This window comes from Sarcophilus harrisii, chromosome 2 (assembly GCF_902635505.1).
Source record: "Sarcophilus harrisii chromosome 2, mSarHar1.11, whole genome shotgun sequence".
NCBI classification, from domain to species: domain Eukaryota; kingdom Metazoa; phylum Chordata; class Mammalia; order Dasyuromorphia; family Dasyuridae; genus Sarcophilus; species Sarcophilus harrisii.
The window spans coordinates 297,495,051-297,508,775 of record NC_045427.1 but is presented as its reverse complement, the minus strand read 5'-3'; the positions used below and the strand labels follow the sequence as shown (position 1 = coordinate 297,508,775).

Sequence of the window (13,725 nt, the reverse complement as noted above, 5' to 3'; positions counted from 1 at the left end):
CCTAAAAAATAACATACACAATGACTATAATGGTATAAATGGAAAGGAAACATACATAAGCAAAAGTGAATTATTAGATCTCATAAGTAATTTATATAGTTATAATTATAAAATGATAAAGAATAAGCATGTCTCAAAAAAAAAAAAAAAAAAACAGAAATTCAGACATTCAAGAAGGAAGTCCACAAATACTGAACACTGCACATATTTCCAGACTTTTTCAATATGCTGATCAGTTAGCTGATTTTTCTTATTTTTTTTCCTTTAAAAAATGGGTTGGTTAAGTGAGAAAGGGATGTTGGGGAAAACAATGGTGATATAAAAATAAATAAATAAATAAATCAGTATTTTTAAAAATTATTGTCCTACAGTCATCAAAACCATTTGGTACTGGCTAAGAAACAGAGCGGTGGATCAGTGGAATAGTTTAGGTACAGTAGTGTTTGATAAACCCAAAGACTCCAGGTTCTTAAATAACAACTCACTATTTGAAAAAAAAAAAAAAATCCCTGGGAAAATTGGAAAGCAATATGGCAGAAACTAGGCAATGACCAACATCTAACACCCTATACCAAGATAAGCTTAAAACATACAGAATGATACTATCAGCAGATTAGTACACAAAGGGATAGTCAACTTATCAGATCTGTGGAGAATGGAGGAATTTATGGCCAAAGAAAAACTTTAGACAAAAAATGTAAAATGGATAATTTAAATTACATTAAACTTAAAGTTGTTGCACAAACAAAGCTAATGCAGGTAAGATTACAAGGGAAACAGAAATCTGGGGAAAATTTTTTTACAGTGTTACTGATAAAGGCCTCATTTCTAAAATAACTCAAATATATAAAAATACCAATCATTCCTCAATTGATAAACTGTCAAAATATATCAACAACATTCAGATAAAGAAATTAGTCATTTACAATCATATTTTTGAAAAAAAAAGCTCTAAGTCATTAATTTGAGCAATGCAAATTTAGACAATTCTTAAGGTACCACTTCATATCTTTCAGATCTGTGGAACTGTGAAGTGATCTAACCATTCTGGAGATAATTTGGAAGTATATCTTATAGCCAGTGTGACTACTGAGTCTGTATCTCAAAAAGGGGAAAGAACCCAGAGTTACAAAAATGTAGCAGCTCTTTTTTTGTATCACTTTGAGAATGTAAATATGCTACAGTATATGAATATAATGGAATATTATTATTTTATAAGAAATGATGAGCAGGCTGATTTTAGAAAAGCCTGGAAAGACTTAAGATGAAATGATGCTGAGTGAGGTAAGCAGAACTAGAAGACCATAGTACAAGATTATGTAATGATCAACTGTTATGGACTAAGCTCTTTACAATTCAGTAACTCAAGGCAATTTCAATAGATTTGGGATAGAAAATGCCAATCTTATCAAGAGAGAGACATATGGAGACTGAATGTAGATCAAAGCATATTTTCACCTTTTTGTTTTTTTCTTTCTCATGGTTTCTCCCCCCTTTTGCAATGATTTTTCTTGCACAACTAACAAATATGGAAATGTTTTAAAAGACTGCACTTATTTAATCTATATCTGATAGCTTGTTTTAGGGAGGGGGGAAGGTAGGAGAGTAAAAAAAGTTAGAAAAAGTTAAGAGTTTTACAAAAAAAAATGTTGAAAACTGTCTTTACATGAATTTGGGAAAATGTAAAATACTATTGGGGAAAAAATTATTGCCCCAAATTAAGCATCATTATATGTTAGCATCCATGTCAATTATCAGTAATAATATGGCTTATCATCTAGCTTCAAATTTACCACTAACTCCTAACTAATATTTTTTAAATATTTAAACAATTTTATATTTAAATGCTTAATATTTTAAAAATGTCTGACTCCGCAAATTTCAGAGAAAAGAAGGATAACCCATTTATCCCAAATATTCTCTGAGTGAAGAAAGTCAAATTTTAATGTATGATGACATAAAATCCTAATGCCAGAGCTTTAGGCAATAGGAGGAACAGTCATCAAGCCAGAAAGGAGAAAATTACTGTCAAGTTTATTATGTGAAAATTACCAGTTTTAGAAAAAGAAAACCTCTCTACCCTTAAGTAAACTATAGGCTGTTAAAATTCTCCAAATGAACAAATTAATTTTCTTCATGTCTAATTGTTTTTATACCTACATACTACATTAAAATAATATTTCTTTACCCTTCACTGAAATTTTACTTTTGGCATGGAAGTAAGCCTATGCCAGCAGAGTATAACCCAAGCTAAACTGATACTTGAAGAGCAAGCTAGCAAATTGGAGCCAGATTCATCACTACAAGATGAATCACGATCTGAATTTTGTTTTTTTTTAGTCACAGCATCAGAAAAGCTTATCTAAGACTAAAAAGGACAGGTGCTGTGATTTAAATTGAATCATCACTCTTCTGAAGTGTAGTTAATATGTTGTGTCACAGATATTTATAAATTTGTACACCTTTTCCATTACATAAAATTCTTTGGGGCTTAATGACTTAGGATAAACATATGCTTTACTATCCGAATAAACAAAATAAATAACAGACATGTCTGAAAATACCTAGTCAAAATAAATATGCAGAGAATTTAGAAAAATAAAACTCACCACTGACAAAAAAGACAAAAAAGAAATGTCACAAATACTGAAAACATGAATTAAAGGCATAAAGTTAATCTTACTATTATAAGGTCAGCCCACCTTAAGGAAACCAAATACTACAAAATAACAGAAATTCATAGGTATTCAAAAATAAAGTACCTGTAAGTGATCTGATACAAGTTAACTGACTTAACTAAGTAATAAAACCAATAAATATTTCTCCAAGGAAAAATTAAAACTGCTTCTGTCTTAATAGGGCATAGGGAGTATTTCAAATGTAAAATACTAATTCATTATTTACACAGGCAAGGTAAATAAGAATATAATGTAATGGAATGAGGATTAAGTTTTGTGAGCATAGTGGGAATTGAGTGAACCACACTGAATCCATGTTGTTATTCAATTCTGGAGCTAGCTCAGTTCCCTTTCTATTCAATTATGGGCCTAGTCCAATTTCTGACTTGTGAGAAAACTTCATTGCATTGTTTAAAACCAGCCCTGTGTGACTGGGAAGCTGGACCACCTCTCCTTGTTGTTTATAGTTCCTTTACTGAGGACAACCAGAAACGTGGTCAGATCCAAAAACTGATTCAATAATAAATGAAGCAACCTATGCGCCTTATCTGAAAACACTCCAAGCTTGTTGATTAGTAATTACTTTCTTCTTCCTTTAATTGAAAACACACTTGGGAGGTATCAGGGTACCTCTCTCAATTTCTGGGAATTATATCTTGAAAAGTCCCTAATCTTCCCTCAAATTAGAAGTCAAATTACTTAATCTTGTTTATATCGTATTGTTTTCTTTTAGTGCACAAAAATCTCCTGTATTCAGGGGTCCAGTGACAAAATGAGGAGACCTGCTTCTGATTTGTTATACAATTGGCATCTCATTGGCTTATGTTCAGAAGCTCAAATCTATTTGTTCTTAGTTATTTCAGATTTCATTTATCTGATATAAGATAATAGGTTTGAATCCCAGTCCTTTTATATATTAGCTATGTGACTTTTATCAAGTCACAAGAATTTTTTTGATCTTTTCCTCCTCTATAAAATAAAGGGGCTGGACTAATAAAGATTATCTTTGGACATTATAAAACAATAGATTATTATCTTTAAGGTCCTTTCCACTACTAAATCTTGATCCTATTGAAATGAGATTAGGTATTAATTTGATTCCACAAACATTTAAGTACCCACCTATGTTCAAGGCACTATGATAGTAGCTCCTAAGTTAGACTAATCTTAGAGGAATAAATGAATATGCATATAACTGAGCCAAAAGAAAGAATCTGGGACATCAGCCAGCATTAATATTTCATGCTACTTTTTAGTTTCACTAAGCACCATTTAACCATGATTGGTTTAACTCTTGCAGATTTAGTTTCTCCTAAAACAGAAGAAAATAAAGGTTGACATCCAAAAGTCTGAAATCAATTTCATACAAACCTTGCTGTGATGCAGGGATAAGGACCTGTTGAGTTTGAGATGGCTGTTGCACAGTCGGTTGGGGTTGTGCTTGTTGATGATGGTGATGATGGTGATGTTGCTGCTGCTGCTGCTGCTGCTGCTGTTGCTGCTGCACTTGTATTAAATATTGTTCTTCTGAATGAAATCCATCTACTGCCTTAGATTGCATCAGTTTATTCTCCCATAACTAAAGTAAAAAGGGAAAAAAAAAAAAAGAATAAATGAAGTACATATTCTATGGTTTTATAGTATGTTGTCAATTCCAACAATAAATGTAGTCACACCAAATATATACATTCTTTAAATAATACCAATATGTATTAATTTTAATACAAAAAAATTTAAATAAGATTGAATTTATAATTCCTTTACAATACAATACAATATGGCTAATATAAAAAACCTCATGATGTTACAGAATAATGATACTATCAGTATTATATTTTAATAGTTACACCCTCAGAGTTTATTGCAGGGTAAGCTTTCATTTCTTTGTATTCTGACTTTACTAGGTACAAAAAATTATCATAGGTGACTGGATAGAAAATTTAAGTGAGATGAGAAGTCTCAACCTTCACAGTATAGTAAAAAAAAAAATAAAATAAAGTATCAACAAATAACTAGTTCAGGAGGCACAGAGACAGGAGTAAAGGAGAAGAGAAAAACAAGGAGATCAGTATATTAAGTAAATTCACAAAACATCATGTATTTATTTTTACTCAAATTTCAAAAAACACAACCATCTTTCCACTTAACCTCATTCCTCTATTTGTATCAAGACTATTATTTCAGTGATCTAAATTTCTTATATACCATCTTTCTACCTTGCACATCTGTGTCCTTCTACCAGTCTAATGGCATGTCTTCACAGCTATCCTCTAAACTAGATTCTCCCCTCTCCAATCCTTCCTCTCTAAAGTTGTCAAAATATTTACTTGTAAAGCACAGGTCTAACCATGTCATCTCCTGTTAAAGAATTAGTGATTTCCCTACTATCTTTTAATATAGGATACAAGCTCTTTCTAATATTTAAAAGCCTTGACAAACTGCCTCCAGATTTTCTAGTCTTATGATTACATACATCTTCCTCTCACATGCTTTGATTTGGCTCTAGCCAAATAGATCTATTTGCTATTCCCTATACACAACATTCCATCTCTTGCCTCTTTGCCAGGAATGCTCTCATCTCTACTCATGGTTTTCTTCAAATTGCTAAACTCAAGTGCCTCCTCCTAGAGGGAATCTTCCCTGAATCCCTCAGGGAAGGCATTCTCCTCCAAATCATGATGTACATCACTAATGTAGATCATAAGCTTCTTGAGGTGAGCGAAAATTGTGTCTCACTTTTGTATTGGTATCCAAAGTGCCTACACAGTATCTAATAGATAGTAGGCAGTTATTAAGATAACAATGAAAATATACAACAGCACCAGCATATGAATGGTCTCAAGTGCCACTTGAAAAAGTCTTGAGTAACACTTGAAGAGTTCTGAATTTTATTCAGTGAGAAAGAGGAAAGAAATGGTTAGATCTATGTGTGAAACAGACTTTTAGCGGGCATAAGAAGGATGGATTGTAAAGTGAAAGAGAATTCAGAAGCTAGGAAGTTGTTACAATAGTTCTATATTTGATAGAATTAAATTCTTCCATTCTGATATTAGAAGTGAGAAAAGGTGATTGAGAAGGGAGATATTATGCAGTAACACCTGCACTTAACATATGATGGCACATGAGACAGAACATAATTTCAAAATCTGGAAAACAAGAGAAGTGGTATGTAATACTATAGACAAGCAACAGATTTAGATTGACTTACTGTAGGTTTTTGGCAATATGTCTAAAGCTCAGAAAAAAAGGTAAGAACAGAGGTTATAGATTTCAGAATTGTATAGAGGTAAATTAAGATTGTGAAGGGAGAGTACAGACTCAAGATGGTCAAGAATAGGCTCTAAGGAATACAAATATTCAAGGATAAGTTAGATGTGAAGCCAACAGAGGCCTTAAAAAAGGAACAATTATAGAAGCAAAGAACCAAAGGGGACTGCTATCTATAAAATCAAAGAGAAATAAAACATTTTGTCAGATGGGACAGTTAATACCATATTAAGTTAAAAGGAAAGTAAAAAAATGAGAGAGAAAGAGAGAATCTTTAAAAGACCACTAGTTTAGTCATTGATGACAGATGGAAAAACAGTTTCATAGTGAGGGTGAAGAAGTGAGGCTCAAGAGATATTAGGTATTAAGACAGACAACATTCAATAAACTTAGCAGTGAAGGGCAGAGAAAGATGAGTATCTGAAGAGAGTAAAAACATCAATAAAGGATTCTCTCTTCCCCAACCTCCCACCTCTAAGAATCAGAAAAGAAGGAAGTTATGAAGGAATCAATGGGAAAGGAAAATACTAAAGACACAACTGAAGGTTTTGCTAGAACAAAATCCCTTAAGAGGTAAATAGGGAAAAGGAGGTCAAGAATGCCCATAGGAAAATTAATTCTAGTAAGATACCTAAGGAAAGAAGAAAGTGGATATAAAGTTGAGAAATTCCAAGAAACTAAGGGATGGGAACTGAAAAGTGCTCTTGCTGGACAACCTCAGCCCTTTGGATGAATTAAAGAGTGCCAGGTCTTCTGCTACAATGAAGGAATTAAAGTGCAATTAGATGGCTAGGAAAGTAAAGAAAATATATAAAAAAACTTCTATAAAGAATGAGGGAAGAGTCAATATTAAGCACCAGGACCAGCCTGTAATAAGAGGCCTTTTTTCCTTCTCAAATCACAGATCTGCTCCAGATGGTTGAAAACCATAATTTCAAAGGATTAATTTTTGTCTCCTCTTATGCTTTTAATTTCCTTTTCTTATTGCTGGCATTTCTATAAATATGTCAGAGTAGGGACTCTATTTCTCTATTTATTGAAAAAGCATCTGGTATTTTTCCACTAAGTAAAATGCTGTCTTTTTGTTATCATATTAAAAAGGTCTATGTCTAACTTCTGTAGGGCTTTAAATTAAATGAGTTTTGTGTCAAAGGTTTTTTCTCCATCTACTGACAAAATCTCACAGAATTGGAAGGTTTTATTGTTAATATAATTACTTTCATTTAACATAGAACTAGATTATAAAGCCAATTTTGATAATCGTGAATAATTTTTTTGGACAAATACTTCTTCTCTTTTGCTCTTCAACCATTTTTATTCCATGTTTTTTGCTCTAGTCTTCACATCATAAAGCAACTTCCATTACAACTCCAAGGGTTCTAGGCTTCTGATTGGTGACTTTTCATTTATAGCCCAACCCAGATTTACCACAAGACTGCATTTAAGGCATCTTCAAGCTAACAAAACCTCTTCTAATCCTGCTTTCTACCTCTTGTTCTGGAATATTAATAAAATCAACACTGCCATTGGAGGAAAGGGCAAAAAATATATTAATTAATCAATGGCTCTATTTTCAATCCCTCAAACTTCCCTTAACAAAATACTTCTCCCTGGCCACAGCTCCTTAATGTGATGTCTTCCCTTTTTAGAATGTAAACTCCTTAAGATCCGGGACCAACTTGTTTTTTGCATTTGCAACCTCCTGCTTAACACAGTGCCTGGTACAAAGTAAGCCCTTAAAATAAAAGCTTTTTCATTTTATTAAAAAAAAAATTTCCAATTAATAATCATTAATGATATATTATAGTTCACTTTATCTTACCCAGAATCAGGTCTCTATTCACTTCTTAGCAATCATTTCCAACCCCTTTCATACTCTCCTATCCTTTTCTCAGCTCTCTTATGTGTTGTTCTCTCCAGTCCTTCCAGAAATTAACACTGTTACGCTCCTCCAAGGCAGGTGCAGTCTTTACTTTCTAGCACTTGCATCCTCAGTGCTTAGCTCAGAGCAAATAAAAAAGCATTTAAATGATTTATCATCTCAGGTCAGGAAGCATCACTTTGTCAGTTAAGAATAAATTATCTGTAAAAACCTACCCCAAGTAATCAACCTTTAACTTACAAATTTTTAATCTGCTACAGCTAAGATTAAGTTAAATTATTAAAATCACCAATATAAAAATTTTTATTAATGCAAGATAACCTGAATCTTGGAAATTATAACATAAGGTAATAACTATCACTGTAAATTTAATGACTAAAGAATATAAAGCCAGATCTTCAGTTTTGGAACAAGGTCTGTCATGGGGGTACTTGGCCCTATAGGGACAATGTAACCAATGGGTGATTAAATTTAAGGCCAGCCAACAAAAATCTTTTATCATCCACAAAAAGAGCTATACAATCGTATTACTGTAACTACCTAAGGAGATAGGTGTGATACATGCAAAACAATACTAGATGTGAACCCAATTAGCTGAATTCTTAACAAGCTGTCTCATCTTAGGAAAGTCCCTTTGTCCCTGCTGAGTGCTGTTTCCTTCAGCTATAAAATGAGGGTAACAGTGCTTATCCTTCATAAAAAACCAATTCAAAGGATTATCACAGAATGGGAGGTATGAATATAAGATTTTGCAGCATCTATCTGTAGCATCCAGGTCTTCAGGTTCTACCAAACTAAAAAAAGCTTCCAGTAACAAAAGGCATCTGCCAAGGGCCAGCCTGGCTAAGTATACAGAGAGTCAACAAAGATTCATCAAAATTTGACACAGTAAACCATCACACTACTAAATATGAAAACTATTCCACCATTTCATATGTCCCTTTCCCAACTTTTGTTGGGAACTTTTTGTACAGTGGCAGAAAAATGGGAAAAAGATATTAATAACTGAAATTTTAAGATTTATAAAAATATAAGTGTTAGTATTCTTAAAAAAAACATGCAATTTCTGTTCAATCACCAAGGATTGGAATAGATTAATGAAGGAATTAAACTCCATTCACATTAATATTCTCAATATATATAAAACCAAAAAAGGAACTGAAAATTAATAGAATAGTTCAGTTTTTCCAATGATACAAACATCATCTGTTTCTAGAAAACCTTTTTAAGTCTAGACTAGCTATTCATACCTGAGGTCCGTGAGCTTGCCTTTAAAAAATATTTTGGTAGCTATGTTTCAATGTAATTGGATTCCTTTGTACTTCTATGTATTTTATTTTCCACATTTAAAAACATTTTTAGGAGGGATGGAGAGAATTTACAAGACTATCATGAAAAGGGAACAACCTTCTGTCACTTTTAAACAGCCGAGCATGTCTTCAGTCTCACTAAAAAAGGATACAGAAATTAAGAACCTTATGTCTGTTGTTGATAAAACATTAACTCAGGAGAACAGAAATAGAGCTTCAAAGGCCCTCTCCTCCAAAAAAACCCATTCTAATATCACAGTACCTCGGAATTTGGAAGGATCTCACAACATCTCATATAACCACTTCAATCTCCTACACAAACATACCCAAAGGTCATCCAGATTGTGTTTCGAAAAAATATGGAGCTGCCACTATCTGCCATGGTGCCCCATTCTACTTCTGGTAGGTTCTTTATAATTTCCTTCTCTGAACATCAAGCTCTGCCTTTTGGCAACTCTGAGCTGCTACTACGCCTCCTACTGCCTTCTGAAGTCCAGTGCAAAGTCTGATCCCTTACATTACAGTCCTGCAAATATCGTAAAGGATAGCTGTTATTTCTCTCCAAGTCTTCTCACTTCAGGTATCCTCAGTTGCTTCAAAATATTCCCAGAGCACTTACTAACCAATCCTCAAATCCTGAATGCTATACCTTTCAATGCAGTTTAAGATTTTGTTTGCTTTATCAAACTACTGACCCATGTTAAGCTTCAATACTACTACCAGAATCAATCTTCTTCAGATAAGCTATCTTATAAAACCTTTGATTCTTTGTACTTGTACACATATTTTAAGATAAATTCCATGAGAATTGAAACAAAACAACTTTGAATTTATTGAAATCAACATCAAACAAGAAATTAAACAGAAAGACAATCAACTGCCAAAGGAACTCAATCTTACATTTATTAAGTTCCTATTAAGTGAACCTATTAGGTATTGGATATACCTTGACAACTGAACAAATCCATCAGTACATGTATGCACATATGTAAATACACACACACACACGCACATGCGTGCAGGACCCATACTAAATAACTGGAATATACTTTGGAAACTTCGCAATACTTTCATATATGCTTTCCACAAAAATCTAATTTTAAAATATCAGCATTTTCGGAGTGATGAAAAACATGGACTGACATCAACACAGAACAATCAACACCCACAGATGATGCAAAAGAACATAAAGAAACATGGTACATATAAGCAGTCTAAAGCATATTATTAACAATGTCTTGCACATGGGAAGGGGAACAAGCAATTTTTAAAGTACTTAAAATGTATAAGCACTTTACAAATATCTCATTTAATCCTCACAATTATCTTGAGAGATAGACTATTAATAATCTACATTTTACAGTTGAGGAAAAGTGAGGCAGACAGAAATTAGGCTATGAAGTGTCTGAAGCTGGATTTAGAATTCTTAATTTAGATTCTTGATTTTCCTAACTCCAGGCTGAGGCTTAAGTGAAAAAATGCAAAAGAAATGTCTGAAAAGAAACAATAGAAGGATCTCCACTTCTACACTCTAGTAGCAGATCCAGTATAGAAGTTTTATAGAAAGATATAGGTAAAACTGTAGCATAAGACAAAAAGACTAGAGAAGTTACAAAATTAATTCGAAGTGAAGCCTCTCATATCCACAAGATCAAAATTCTACTAAAATATGAAAGCTTAAGTACTATGTTGCAAGGGTATTAAAAAAATTAGTAATGAACTATATAAAACTGGAGCTGCCATCATTACTGGCATCATTGCTATTTATAACATTTTTTCCCCTATGAGAAATTTCCAGTTCTAGTATCACAGGAATTAGATACATCAGAGTTTATCTCGTTCTACACTCTCATTTCAAAACTAAGATAATACTGAGACCCAGATTTATTCAAGGTCACACAAATAAGTAGAAAGGGAAAGGGGTTCCCTTTGGTAGGCTAATGAAAACCAGCCTATTTTTTAGAAAAAGATACCTAAAAATTCCTGCTAGGGCTTTATATCCTTAATGTGTTAAGTATTTTTGTGTTTATTTTCTGGTTAATTTTGTAAAATCTAAATTTCATACAAATAACATTATATAAATTTATTATTTAAATAAAAGTTAAAGACTTGGGTGCTAATAGCTTTATAATATAGTATCCAAATATGATAACTAAAAATCATTAACCAGCCCTCTCACAGTTCAATTTCACATTAATGATTTCCAATTCACTTTTATAAAACCAGATCATTCAGTTTTCCAAATTAATTCCAGAATTAATCTCTGGAAAAAAGTATTATATTGAGTCTATCACTTTAAGATATATTGTATAGGCATTTATTTCTTTCACATAATTTCTAAAACCAAAACCTACCTCTCTCTGAATTTTATATTACCATCCTATTCTGAAGGCATGAGAAGGAAAACTGATTAATAATATTTACATAAAGTTAAAAATCAGAGGTAAATATTATTGTGAACAATCAGGAATGGCAGAGCTAAAAAGTGCTAAAAGCTGGAACCAAAAAAGAACAAAAACATTTATACTATGTATAGGGTAAGGAAACAAAGGAGGGAGAGAGAGAATAAAGAGCTTCCCATGTGCTCCATACTGTGCCAAGTGCTTTGCAAATATTATGTCATTTGATCTTCACCATAACTCTTCCAAGTAAGTGCTATTATTTCCCCCATTTTATAGTTGAGGAAGTTAAGGCAAACAGAGGGTAAATGACTTGCTCAGAGGAACAAATCTAGGAAGTATCCAAGGCTGGATCAATGTCCTATCTACAATACCATGAAGTTGTCTATGCCCAGTCATTCTTTTTTTTTTTTTTTAATAGCTTTTTATTGACAAAACATATGCATGGGTAATTTTTCAACATTGACCCTTGCAAAAACTTCCGTTACAATTTTTCCCCTCCTTCGCTCCACCCCTTCCCCTAGATGTGTCCAGTCATTCTTTAAGGAAAGGAGTAGCAAAGATAACAAAAAAGACAATTACTGAAATGTTTCTGCAGAAGCAGGCATACTAATAATAGATTATTAATCGTATTAGGAATTAGTCCAGCAAATTTGAAAAGCAATTTATAACTATGCCCCCAAACGCACTAAACTTTGAGTTGGTTATACTACTACAGTTCTATGTGATAAAAACAGCTAAGAAAGAAGAAAAATACCTGTTGTAAAGCAGGGTTTTTTTTGTGGCTGCAAATAAAATGCACCAGTCTACTGCAGAATGGCTAAAGTAATCATGATATATGTGTGTGTGTGTGTGTGTGTGTGTGTGTGTGTGTGTGTATAAGTATATGAATATAATGGAATATTATTGTACCATAAGAGAAACTTGGGAAGATATATTACCTGATAAAATAGTGAAGTGAGCATAACTATAACAGTCTTAACAATATTATACAGAAAAATAAATTTGAAAGACTTGAGAACTCTGATCAATGCAATGACCAATTAATTATGATTAATTAAGACTCATGATGCAACATGCTACCCCCATCTCTGATGGATGGATGCAAGATGCCAAATTAGAAGCCAATGTAGAAATTTGTTATGAAGGTATTGTTTTTCTTTTTCTTTTCAATGGGGGCAAGGATAGTTTGAGTGAAATGAAAAAGGAATAGAGTAAAAGAAAAACAGAAAAGAAGACTAGAAAGATGCACAATAAGCAGGACACCTTTGAAAGCTGCAGACTAAAATTACCAATTTAGAAAAGCAAATTGTGCATAACAGAAATATTACTTTCATGTATAATTCCCTTTTTCAGTCCTACTGTGCACATGGAAAAAAACTTATCTGGTGTCAGGGACACAAATGACAAAATTAAGAGCTATATAGCTAACAGGACAGATGAAAAACAATGAGATCCAAAAGATCACACAAGTGATGGGCAAAAATTAAAATGATGAATTTAAATGTATAAACATAAAACTTTTCACTTTAGTTGAGGAAAAAAATTATTATTTTTTTTTAATTTATTATTTTGGTTGGAGGAGACCCGGCTAAATATTCTGTACAATAGGTACAGAGTTAATTAAATTTTAAATATATTCCACTACTATCACTTAAAAAACAAGGAGAAGTTATAGACATGAAAGCAGAACTACATTTCATGCTAATTTCTCATCATCCTTCTAATAATATCTATAATTATTCTTAGAGATCCAGCTTAGCTGAGTGGGTCCTATTCTCTGTCTAAAATTCTATATGCAATGCCTCACAGTAAGTATTCAGTGAATGATTTATTATACGCATCAGTTTAACCTTCAATCAGCCTTGCATTGTTTAATAAGGTGATGACACAATTCAATCTTCCTGTCCTTTGTAATTCTGGACAACTGCTTATGATCAGTGAATATTTACAGAGCAAGAAGATGAGGTAAACTCCTGATTTAAAATGTTTCTATTATGTTATAGCTTATTTGCTGTGATATAAATTTTGCACAATATAAAACATATTCAAAGTAGTAAGAAGTAAAAAGAAAACTTATCTGAGGCTTTGCCAGCTTTAATATTTTTTAATAAAGAGATAACATGTTGTCCACTAACAATTCACCTTCCTTTTTAAAAAAGTTCATATTCTGCATTTTCATATTCATC

At 32.6% G+C, this 13,725-nt stretch overlaps 1 protein-coding gene and 1 non-coding gene across 6 annotated transcripts in view; both read right to left on the bottom strand.

The window, feature by feature from the left end:
- The window catches only part of GTF2A1 (general transcription factor IIA subunit 1), a 44,208-nt gene that overhangs the window by 20,254 nt on the left and 10,229 nt on the right, over positions 1 to 13,725 (bottom strand). For 3 of the 5 annotated variants that reach the window (XM_031952425.1, XM_031952424.1, XM_031952426.1), the window contains exon 3: positions 4,050 to 4,257. In XM_031952425.1, the coding sequence (XP_031808285.1) occupies positions 4,050 to 4,257 (208 nt within the window). Of the gene's footprint in view, positions 1 to 4,049; positions 4,258 to 7,767; positions 7,948 to 13,725 lie in introns of all 5 variants that reach the window. The other 2 variants (XM_031952427.1, XM_031952428.1) reach the window with 2 other exon arrangements.
- On the bottom strand, positions 1,861 to 2,005 carry LOC111720385. The gene has a single exon (XR_002770074.1). It is a non-coding gene; the product is annotated as a small nucleolar RNA SNORA79 (small nucleolar RNA).